The 12,150-nt window shown below is 49.0% G+C and overlaps 1 protein-coding gene across 3 annotated transcripts in view; it reads left to right on the top strand.

Moving 5' to 3' along the window:
- Nucleotides 1–12,033, top strand: part of ACTR3B (actin related protein 3B) — a 48,207-nt gene extending 36,174 nt beyond the window's left edge. For all 3 annotated transcript variants that reach the window (XM_033098939.1, XM_033098941.1, XM_033098942.1), the window contains 5 exons: nt 2,023–2,196; nt 3,612–3,704; nt 9,407–9,532; nt 10,517–10,600; nt 11,135–12,033. In XM_033098939.1, coding sequence (XP_032954830.1) covers nt 2,023–2,196; nt 3,612–3,704; nt 9,407–9,532; nt 10,517–10,600; nt 11,135–11,230 — 573 coding nt within the window. In that variant the 3' untranslated portion in view covers nt 11,231–12,033. The remainder of the gene's footprint in view (nt 1–2,022; nt 2,197–3,611; nt 3,705–9,406; nt 9,533–10,516; nt 10,601–11,134) is intronic.
- Nucleotides 12,034–12,150: the final 117 nt, after the last annotated feature.

The following is a 12,150-nucleotide window of genomic DNA, read 5'->3' as shown; positions in this document are numbered from 1 at the left end:
GGGATGGGGACACTCAGCCGGAACGTGCAGCCCTGGGCAGACTGGAAGAGGGGGAAGTTTACCCCAGTATCCCAAGACTTCCTTTTTATGCTAAATATTTCCCAAGACTTTTGCTCTTCCTTTCCTGGCCTTTCTTCAATGAAAGAAATTTGAATATTTGATCCAAGCTCCCTCACCACCCCCAAATCTGTTACAAATGTGAATCCGAATTGAACCTCTTGTTCCCAACGCTCAGGGTGGGGCTGGTGAGTGTGAGTGTCCCCTTTTCAGTAGAGATCCCTGACTGCGCTGACTCATGAGGTCCCTTTCCTGTCCTCATGGTGGCATTGACTTTCCTCACTGGCTCTCTGGGGCCACGTCTGCCCCTGGCATGGAGCCGGCCCGTTCAGGTTGTGATGGTGTGTCGCTCAGCTGTGCAGGTGGGGAGTCAGGGACAGTCCTCTGTGCTCTGCCCGGGCCCTGTGGGGGGGTTTGTCCTGCTGTTAGTTCTCGCCTCACTTCTTCCTGGAGAGAGTGGTGTGGAGCTGCCCCCGCGCTGTGTCCTTGGTCCTGAGCTGGCCTCAGGCCGTGTGGGTCATGGCACGCACCGTGCTCGCAGCGAGTCCAGACCTGGAGACCAGCACCGCCGCTCTCCACCCCACCTTCCTCACCTAGGCCTCGTGCCATCAGTTACGCCGGCTGAGAGGCCATAAGGAATTGAGCAGGCCTCTAACAGTAACTCAGTTTTTGTCTCCAGCCTGATAGATTTGAGGGTGTAGTGACTGTCTCACTGTGTCTCTGTTATCAGGGAACACAGGTTGTGTGACGAGTCTTGCCTGCCAGTCTCATAATTCTGCTAGAGTATATCAGGCATGGTGTTAGCATACGGTTCAGGGATGCCAAGAAACTTCAAACTTCACATCCTGAAAACGCTTTCAGAGGTCCTTCCCACACGTGTAGTGCGCACCAGCCGTGTGCTGCCTTCTGTCCTTGAGGGGGATCCTTACACAGGGAGCAGGACAGCCCGAGCAGCTGCAGATCACCATGGAGACACGTCAGCCACTCAAGGCCCATGTCCCAAGGCCCCGAGGTGGAGGGCGAGACCAGGACCCCACTCTGAGTGAGCGTGGCTTCAGTGTCTCCATGGCGATCTGCAGCTGCTCGGGCAGTCTTGCTCCGTGTGTGTAAGGCGCCCTGCTCCATCCCTCTTGCCCACAGGAAACTTATTTTCAGAGGCTGGTACTCAAGTGCCCCCTGCTGCTTTGCTGAGGTTGATTCTCAGGACAGGTACTGGGCTCAGAGATCCCAGTGAAGCATCACCAGATGCAGAGCCAACACGCTGCACATCTCAGGTGCCAAGGTGAAATGGCCCAGCCAGTGCTTGTGCAGCAGCAATGGATGGCAGCCCCAGCCCTGCCTACATGTACCTTCTCTTTTCCTTCCCCATGGCGCCTACCACCTACAGCGTGCCATGCCATCTCCTTACTTATTCCGGACCCTCGCAGAGCGGGTGGCCCAGTAGGCAGCGATGGATCTGTGTGTGTTTTGTTCACTTGTGCATCCCACGTGCCTCGGCACCCAGTAAATACTTGCTGTGGAGCCGATGACTGCAGAGAAGGTGAGAGCCCAGCTGACCGCTGGTGGTAGGTCTCTGGGTGTTGTCCAGAGGGAGACGGCAGGGAACCCGGGCAGGCGCCATGTGGGGCCTAAAAGGAGTAAGGAAAGAGGAGCTGGAGACAAGGTACTCGATAGACACCTTGAAACAGTATTTCAGATAATATGGCAACAAATTTGATATAGTAAGACAGATTAATAGCCGAGTTGCAAAGAAAGCCGATTTACATACCCCAAATCAAAGCGAAGTCATGTCTGCTATGAAAGACGATAGAATACGAGGCTCGATGGCATGTCCGCACTGCAGTTAGGGGTGTGGGGAGGTGTCATTCCGGACGTGTGTTCAGTGCCTGGGGTTACTGGGATTTGTCAGAGGGAAGAGGATCTGGGCAGTTGTTAATGCCTGGGGACGTCTCTCTGTGTATGCAGGAGAAATACTGTTACATTTGCCCCGACATAGTCAAGGAGTTTGCCAAGTACGACGTGGATCCCCGGAAGTGGATCAAGCAGTACACGGGGATCAACGCCATCAACCGGAAGAAGTTCGTTATAGATGTCGGCTACGAGAGGTTCCTAGGGCCTGAGATTTTCTTTCACCCGGAGGTGAGATGTTCGCTTTTGGAGTGTGTTGAAGTCTGGCGTGCATGGAGCGATACTGCCACCTCGTGTGCGTTAAGGTCACCTCTCAGTGACGCCACACACGGCCTCACTCTGCAGACAGACACAGCTCCCTGTGCGATTTGTCTGCTCACTGATTGTGTCCGGTTGCCTCTCCGAAGACTTCATCTGGAAATAGTTAGCAATTGATTATACCAGGAGTGGTTATAAGAGCAATAGAAGATAGTGGAATTGAAATGACTGTCACACTGGTATGAAAACCCGTTCATCTCAGGGACCCAGTGTGGGCTGACGTACAGCCTGTCCACCTTTCATGACTGACTGTCCTTCCTGCTCCCCACTTGTTACCCAGGACACTTGGTCCTGCTGTGCCCCCTGCTGTCAGTTAGTGAAAGCTTTTGTCTGAGGACTCGACTGGTCCCTAGTTAGCAGGTCTTGTCTTGAAGAATCTTGTCTTGAAGAATCATGTTATCATTTTAATTGGTAGTCACAAATAATTATTATTACTTTTGTAGAAACAGTAGTTAAGAGGCAACATTTTAAGGTTTAAATAAAATACATTGTATTCATGGTTTGGTATATTTTCCTGCCTAATTCAGTAGGTAGGTTATAAACTGCTGCCTATTTTTACATGTGCATGTGACTATTTTGTTCAGGGAAATGGCATAAAATGTGTGTGTTACTATAAGCTCAGATATCATACTCATTCACTCGTGCCTTTGATAGGATTGATTTGAAATCGACACGAAACTGACCGTGCCCAGTGAACAGCTTCTGAACAGCTGGATGTTACCTTCTTCCTCCCTGACTTGTTACACACTGACGCGTTCCTTGATTTTAAAAACGTATTTCAAACGTCACGTAACTGAATTATTCATACTTTTGCTTACTTAAGGAATTGAATCTAAGGCTGTTCACTCGGTGACATGAACAAGTGTTGATTGTTTCATTTTAAAGCCACCATTCAGTGATCTTTCACTGACTTTTTTTATATCCTGGCTAATTTTTTCATAATACTGGTACTCACAAGTGATATACTAATTATATATTCATAGTGTTTGTCATTCCACATCACATACATCATATACCTGCTTTTTACAGTCTCTTATTAGCACGATTCACTGTGTATTCATAACACAGGGCTGGTCTGCCTTTGTCACTGTTTGACATTTTTCCTTCATTAAACCCATATATTTCATCTCTTGAGGGGACATATGTTTTCATCACTCCATGCACACTTAGTCACATGGGATTCATTTGACATATCATTCATTCCCATGTGAAGTTTTTAAAGATATAGTCAATTTTGTATTTGTTAAAGTCACTTTGTAAAAAGAACTTTTGTTTTGTCCTATTGAGAGAAATGTGTAATGTTTCTTTTATATTTATGTAAAATTTAGTTTGCCAACCCCGATTTTATGGAATCCATCTCAGATGTTGTTGATGAAGTGATACAGAACTGTCCCATCGATGTACGTCGTCCGCTGTATAAGGTATAAGCCTCCTGGGTAAGGTGCCTCATCTCATCCCACGACTAACGGCCGTCATGCTTCAAATAGGTCACTGACATCTCTATGCAGACATTCCTATTGGTGGAGACGGTGGGAGAAGGAGAATAAAGGGTGGTTTTGAAAATGTAGAATCTTTAAAAAAGCAAAACACTTTCTTTACACGGAAGTAGTCATAACCTAATTTTTATTTCATTCTGGGCTATAGATAAGAAAAGTATTTACAGGCCTTCTTTCTTGTTCAGCTTCTAAGTAGGATAGAGGTTGGGGCCTGGAGGGGAATCGTGTGTGACGGGCACGTCTGGGCAGGCCTGTGATGTCCCCAAAGGGCCAGTCACTGCAAGGAGCATGTGCGAGCCCTGGCTGCCCCTGGCCGTCACCTGGAGGTTACAATATACATGTGTCAGGTCCCGCCCTCAGAAATACTGATATACTTGGGCTGGGCCTGGGCATCTGGATTTAAAAGCTTCCCAGATGATTCTAACGTGCAGTTAGATTGAGAACCACAGTAGCGACTAGTTTAGTATTAGTGTTTAGTTTTATGCTCTTACTCAAGAGTGAAGCCAGTTTCGAGTTGCTTGGCAATCCATCTGGATGCTTCATCCTGAATTCTGTTTATCAGGTATCTGAGTGCCCACCATACACAAGACACTGTTGTTAAATTAGAGGATTAAGTATGTGTGAGAGATGGTTCTTAGGTTCAGGAGCTTATAAAAAAACTAAAAATAATACCGAAATAATTCTAAGGGGAACCACTACAAGCTGAATGTCACGAAAGTGAATCATGCAAATTATGGTAATTGAGAGAAGGGGCAGGCTGCATTTAATTAGAGGGGATCAAGAAAGGCTTTGAGAAGCTGGCATTTGAGCTGAATCTGAAGGCTTGGCCTGCAGTTGGGGGGTGGAGGGGCCACAAGACAGGTGGAGGGAACTGGATGAGCAGAGGGGTGCGGGTAGAGCAGAGATTTCAGAAATCTGTTTGGGTGGAGCCAGACATGGTAGTAGCAGGAGTGGGAGACAAGTCTGGGAGGGGGTGGGGCTGGCGGTAAAATAGTTTCAGCCTGTTTTAGCAGCAGGTTGGGAGTTGTTCACAATGCTTATTTATTATGTAAATACATTTCGATATAGTTCAAGGAATGACTTTCCTGTAACAAAATAGCTTAAAGTGTGTGTGTGTATGTGTGTGTGTGTGTGTGTATTTATGTTTATGCTTTTTAGATGAGAAACATATTGCAAATTAAATTTTGTGTATCTTATTTTTTATTCTTAGGGTTGAATGAGTTCAAATATCTTTTTTTTTTTTTTTTTTTTTTTTTAAAGATTTTATTGGGGAAGGGGAACAGGACTTTATTGGGGAACAGTGTGTACTTCCAGGACTTTTTTTTCCAAGTCAAGTTGTTGTCCTTTCAATCTTATTGTGGAGGGTGCCGTTCAGCTTCAAGTTGTTGTCCTTTCAGTTTTTTTTTTTTTTTAGTTGTGGAGGGCGCAGCTCAGCTCCAGGTCCAGTTGCCGTTTTCTAGTTGCCGTTTTCTAGTTGCAGGGGGCGCAGCCCACCATCCCCTGTGGGAGTCGAACCGGCAACCTTGTGGTTGAGAGGACACGCTCCAACCAACTGAGCCATCCAGGAGGCAGCTCAGCTCAAGGTGTCGTGTTCAATCTTAGTTGCAGGGGGCGCTGCCCACCATCCCTTGCGGGACTCGAGGAATTAGAACTGGCAACCTTGTGGTTGAGAGCCCAGTGGCCCATGTGGGAATCGAACCGGCAGCCTTCGGAGTTAGGAGCATGGAGCTCTAACCGCCTGAGCCACTGGGCCGGCCCCCAAATATCTTTATTTGAGAGAGAAATGTACATATTTTAAGATATCATTGGTTTTTCTCAGCCCTTCTCAAAATCGGCATTTTGGCCGTGGTGTCCTGAGTGGGGTTCAGGGAGAGGTGTGGCCTGTCCCCTGGAAGGGCCTCGTGGAGTTGGGCTTTCTCCTAAGGGGACTGAGGGTTCACGCAGGGAGGTGACATAACCCGACTCAGTTTGAGGAAAGTGCTTGAGCTGCAAGGGAGGGAGTGGAGGGCAGGCAGGATGGGGGTGAGGGCTGCTGGGGTGCTGCAGGCGACACAGGACCGTGCCCACATGGGGAGGGGGCAGGGGATGTGCGGGACGGGGAGCGGGGAGCGGGAGAGGCTCGCACATCTGGGAGGGAGCCGCTGTGTTTTGCTAAGTGGAAATGCAGGAGAAGGGGGCCCCATCGTGGAGTCTGGAGGAACTGACTTGGCTGCACAGCTGAAGGTTTAGGAGGAAGATCTGGGTTAGATTTTTGAGGATCATCCATATGCTGCAAGGATGAAAAGGTCTGCAAGTGGCTCACCAGGGGAGTGTGCGGGTGCGAGGACAAGAAGCCTGGGCAGATTTGTGAGGGACAGACAGAGAGGGGAGACCAAAGAGACTGGGTATCGGCTAGGGTTCTCCAGAGAAACGACGGTGTCTCCACCTCCACCTCTGCCTCTGTGTCCTGCTCAGATTTAAGGACTCGGCCTGCTTTCAGTCTGGCAAGTCCAGAATTCATGGTGCCGGCCGGCAGGAGTTGGCACTACAGACGTGGGGCAGATTCCTTCTGTTCTGGGACCCTTGTCGCTGCTCTGAAGGCCTTCGGCTGCCTGGTGAGGCCCACTGGGCTCTGGAGGCCTCCACTGCGAACCCCTCGAATGTGAACCCCACCTACAGGCTCCCTCAGCAGCACCTGGAGCGGTGTTGGAGTAAATCACTGGGTGCTGTAGCCAGGCCACACTGACACATAAAATGAACCAACACAGAAGCCAAGAAGTAGTCGAAGAAAGAAAACTCTGGAAGCCAAGGGAAGACAGCTGTCACCAGCCCTATCAGGTGACACTGAGAAGTCACACAAGATGAGGGTGAAGATGTGGCCACTGAAGCTCTGGGAGGTGAACAGCCTGTGGGGGGCGGGGGGCGGGTAGACACAGGCGAGTTACAGCGGTCGGAGGAGAAAGGGGAGTCCTGGGGGCAGAGAAGACACGTCTGTCCCAGTTGTCACATCCCCTGTGATCAGGCCGCGGGTTAGAGCAGCGCTGAGATTCACTGGCATGTTTTCTAGGACTGCTGGGCGCGCCTACAGCCCCCACCTCAGAAATAGGCTTGGTTAGCGTTGCTGGGGTTGTCGCCTTTGGTTCAGTTCAAGAGTGCAAAGGCCCGAGGCCCTAAAGAGACACTGCCGTGCAGGGACCAGGACGGGGTAGTTCCCAGGAGCTTGTGGCTGAGCCCTCTTCTTCCCGGGGAGTGGCCGTGCCCCACTCCTGTCTGTGGGCGGTTTGCTCCGCGCCTGCGTGAACCGCGGCGGCCCGTGACAGGTACGCCGGGTGGCGGGTAGGTGGCGCTGTGTGTCTGTCAGACGGTTGGGAATAGGACGAGAGCCCGTAGCACAAAACGTACTTACGTTACAGGAGCCGGAATGGTCGTTATTTTTAGCACCAAGTTCGTTATTAAATGAACTTACCATTAACAGAGACTTTATTTTGTATCTGTCTGACTTAAATTTCAGGTGACTGACAGGTTATGTGTAGTGTTTATAATGGTATGTGCTGCGATCTTCTTTGGCCAGCATGAAGAACGGGACCTTCCCATTGTAGAGGTCATTTACAGTTGAGACTTTATTTGACGTCATGAGATAAACATTTGTGTGGCAGAGGAAGGTGCTGTGATAACAGTAGAGGGCTGTTAAGAAATCCAGTCGGCAAGTGAGCTCAACAAATGTGGTGCAGTCATGCCAACCACAAGTAAGGATTCGTTTAGCAGGTCGGGGGACTGCATTGCAAAAACACAATTTAGGTAAAGAAAATTTAGACTCCACACATGAGCAAAGATGATTATTTCCAACTTCAAATGCATTTAGAAAATTTGAGAAGTACCAAAATCTTTAATAAAGAAAACAGAAGTCACTCCTCTGTAATCATTGCTTATCATTTATTACTTTGACTATCTTTCTCTTTTGTTTTTTTGAAATATAAATAGGTAGATAGACATATCAGGCTATATTTATACTTTATATCCTGTATATCAACTTAGCGTTATGTTGTGAACATTTTCTTAAGTAATTAACGTTCTTCAAAAACATTCTTTTTAATGGAATTTAATGCTCCATCCTATGTCTGTTTCAGTGTCCAACTCTTTTCCTGTATTTAGGTTTTGATATTTTTCTAGCCGAGGTCATGATTTCTTTCTCTCCCAGGACAGACACACATGGCCGTGTGTAATTAGTGCTGCCTTTTTGTTGGCTGGTTTTCATCTGAGAACTTGCTGACCGAGGGGAGCAGATGCTTTCTGGCTGAAATGCTCCCAGGTCACCAGGTCTTTGAGCACTTTGGGGTTTCCTGTCAAAATTCCGAGTGGGCTTACGGGCGCTTCCAGGTCCATCAATTATTTATTCATTGGGCAGTATTTATGGGGAGCCTCCTGTGTGCTGTGCTTGTTCTGGGCACTGCGGGATCACCTGTGACCCAAACAGGGGAAAAAGTCCCTTCATTGTGGCGATTACATTTCTGTGGTGGCAACAGACAAAATAAACGAGCAGGATACATAGTGAGGTGCCAAGGAGGAAAGTACAGCAGGAAAAGGAGACGGAGTGCAGGAGCTTGGGGTGTGGGGGCATGGTCTCCTCTAGGCCGTGGCGACGTGTGAGCAAAGACTCGAGGGGCCGCGGGAGCCAGCCAGGCGCGTCCGGGGGCGGCACGGTCCAGGCAGCACCTGGGCAGAAGCCCAGGAGGAGGCACAGAGCCCTGAGGCCGGGGCAGGCCCGGTGTGGTCTGGAAAGAGCAGGGAGCAGTGTGAGTAGAAGGGAGCACCTGAGGTGGGGATGGGAAGGAGAGCAGGTTGGGAAGGGGGCGCAGGGAGGGCCTTGGAGGAACCCCCAACCCTGGGAGGCGTGGCTACCATAGTGTGAATCGGGGACTGAAGGGCCAGACAGTAAATACAGTCGGAGGCAGCACATACGTAATTTCACTTTCATTGTCCCAAGTAACATGTAGCCTGAAAGAATACAGCTTTTCTGTTTCATCAAAGTCTGATAAGAGATTAATGAGAATCTCCCCTACTTCCCCCTCCACACATGGGATTCTGTTGTGGCCTCTTAGCAGAATCTCAGGGTGATGATGGAGGGGCGTGGGCAGCAAGGATGTCTCGTTTGACAGCACTTCTGGTACTTTCGATAACGCTCCCTCTCTCCCCAATATCACCCTTCTGAAAGGTTCTGGTATTAATTGGAAACTTATCTTTTCCCCAGTGATTGTTAAGGCAAAATAACTAAATATCCAGTGTTAATTTGGCCTGAGATTTTTATTATAACAAGTCAGTTTGTCGACTTATACAGTTTTCTCTGGCCTCCTGGTCCTTGTAAAGCTTCCTCATTGTACAGAGGGAGCATGTGGAAGCAGAATTGCTTTATGTGTTCACTTGGTTATAATTGAGGAAAGTACTGAGAGGAAGAATTTGTGATACAGGAAAAAAGTACAGTGTACGCTTTTGATAGCATTAACTTTGCTTCAGTTGTCATCTCTTCATATAGGTTGACATGTGTTATTCACACAAGTGATTGGGCATGTGGGAATTCTGTGTGGGTGGGTTACTAGAACATTGTGGGTGGATAATTCATCAAAGGAAACCCTTCTGCTTGTGTCTTTTAGAATGTCGTTCTTTCAGGAGGCTCCACTATGTTCAGGGATTTTGGACGTCGACTACAGAGAGATTTAAAAAGGGTGGTGGATGCCAGACTAAAACTCAGTGAGGAGCTCAGTGGTGGCAGAATAAAGGTACGGGGCTGGGACTGGGGCATGCGAATGAAGTAGAGTTTCTGTACCTGAGCTGACGTGGCTGTCTCCCTAACACACAGCTGAAGGACTTTATTGTCTGGGTAACGTGAAATAAGACAAGTTTGCATCACTTTCTCAGCCACACTGTGAAATTACATGTAGCGGTTTGTTGCCTGAACTCATTCCAAGTATGTAGTTAGGACGGATATACCTACTGATACAGCAACAACAATTTTCTGCTCTCACTGACCCACGTTTGCCAGCAATTGTCTTTTGTTTTGTAAGAGATCAGGCTTGTCGGGTAATGACCGGTATCCCAAGAAGACGGGGTCTGTTTACACTGAGGATCTTGAATGTCCTTTGGGAATGTTCTCTTTAAACTGAGATAACTGACACTCGCAGGGACTTCCGCTGTGTTCCTCCCGGATAGTGGTTCTTCATTCCCTGCCCATTGCACTTGGGCTTCTGAGCAGATCGGGCTTTGGTGTCGGGTGAATGGGGAGCAAGCGTATGTCCTCACTGCTGGAATCACACTGTTGGAAAATGGGATTTCTGGGAGTGTTTTTGGGATCCTCCGTGTTACTTGGAATTAGCTCTACAGTAATTCCTAACCCATCTCATCTGTTTAGTAAAAGAAATCAGTTGGGCTAGTTGCTTGGGGTTTTAAATGCCTTGAGTGTTGTGAAAGACAGGCCCTCCCTGACGGGTGTGCTGTGTTCTCTGCACCCCAGGGCGGGCAGGGCGCCGGGGGCTGCAGGCGGGGTTTTGGCAGCGGATCGGCTGAGGACCTTCCTGTAAGAGGCCGGTGAGGCTGATGCCACCACACAGGGACCTGGCAGCAGGGAAGGAAGGGCCTTGTGGCGTCATGGCGGGAGGAGGCCCTCGTGGCGGTGGCCAGAGTGCAGCCGCTGCCTTGTCCCCTGGAAGGTGCTGAGAGGGTGTCCGCCTGCCTGCTGAGTGAGCACACGTCCCTTTGCTTTGCAGCCCAAGCCCGTGGAGGTCCAGGTGATCACACACCACATGCAGCGCTACGCCGTGTGGTTCGGGGGCTCCATGCTGGCCTCGACCGTGAGTCCTTCCCTCGCTTGTCCTGTGTTTTCATTTCTGCGATCTCTGTTGAGTTTGGTTAAATATTGACTTACGAAGCTGCAGTAGTGTGTGTTCTAATGGTGCGTGGCTCTACACGATCGCACATTTCATTCTGTGAGATATAAAACATAGGATCATTTAAACGGCCCAGGGAATTCGCATGTATCCCTGTGATTAGGGGTTAAGATTGTATGGATTAGTGAAACCCCAAAATAACCTAAAATGCCTTGAATTAATCATCATTTCCAGGGACTTTTCCAAGTAATGATTGCTTTTCCTCTTCAGATGTATGAATAGATAAAGAATTGATAATTTTGGGCAAGCACAAAAATAGAGGCTGAGGAAAGTTTAAGAAAATGAAATGAACTCCATGTGGCAGTCAGGCCCTGGGGGAGGTTCCAGCTGTCCCAGCGGGTGTGCAGGCAGAGCGGAGGTTTGGGGCAGCCGTCGTTTGTTGAGCTGCCTTCCCTTCCTGGGACGCGGACACACTCCTCTAACCGTTGCCTCCTGCAGCCCGAGTTCTTCCAGGTCTGTCACACCAAGAAGGACTACGAGGAGTACGGCCCCAGCATCTGCCGCCACAACCCCGTCTTTGGAGTCATGTCCTAGCGTCGGCCTCGAGGCGTCGTCCAGTCGTGTCAGCTGCCGAGCAGGTGCCCTTCAGAGTGCGGAGAAGCCCTCAGCTCCCGGAGCAGTGGCGTCGGGAGCTGGGGTCGAGCAGCGTGCTTGCGTCGCCGAGTGCATGAGGCATCGCCAGTCAGCTCAGTACAAGCCATCGGTGTGCCCACCCCCTGTCACCTGCCTTCCCGCCCCCTCCGCCTCTCCACCCGAGCTTCTAGTTGACAGATGTAATTCTGAAGGAATTTCCCTGTGACTTTCAGAATTATTAGGAAAAACCCTAGAACATGGCGCAAAATATTCCCCCTCTCCCTACCTCCAGGAAAGAATATGGGGCTGTAAACCCTTTTCCTCCCAACCTATTTTTGTAAATAACGTGTTCTAAACTTGAAATACAAATTGCTGTTTATATTTCCTATCATTTTGTATTTTATGACATTTGGTACAGCGAGCTAATCCTGAGCATGAGCAGATGTGGGTGTCACTAGTGCCGCTGTGGCAGACGTGTGTCATTGTGAGGCATGTTGTGACGCATGTGTAGGCGCAGAGGACGTAAACCAGAGCAAACTTTTTGCCACATTTGCCAGAAAATGACTGCACTTTATTGGAGTGACATGAAGTTGAAACACTAAACAGTACTGTATGAGAATTATTGCAGATCATATACCTTTTCATGTTCTTGTCTGAACTTTCTGGAACTGCTTTGTAGAAGATGCTGGTTTGCTGCCGGTGAGTGTTGGATGAAATACTCCCCTGCACCACTGTAATAAAAGCGATTAGACTCTTTATAAACATTTCCTGTGTGGCCTGCTGGTCTTGTGGCTTTCTCCTTTGTGCCCGTGCTTCTTTGAAAGGATCCTGAGATTTGTTTCACCTCGGTGGAGGATTTCCTGATTAGCACCGGGTTTGTG

Source organism: Rhinolophus ferrumequinum, chromosome 26 (genome assembly GCF_004115265.2).
Source record: "Rhinolophus ferrumequinum isolate MPI-CBG mRhiFer1 chromosome 26, mRhiFer1_v1.p, whole genome shotgun sequence".
In the NCBI taxonomy this organism is placed as follows: Eukaryota; Metazoa; Chordata; class Mammalia; order Chiroptera; family Rhinolophidae; genus Rhinolophus; species Rhinolophus ferrumequinum.
Note: the sequence above shows the minus strand (reverse complement) of the source record. Positions and strands in the feature narration are given on the sequence as shown.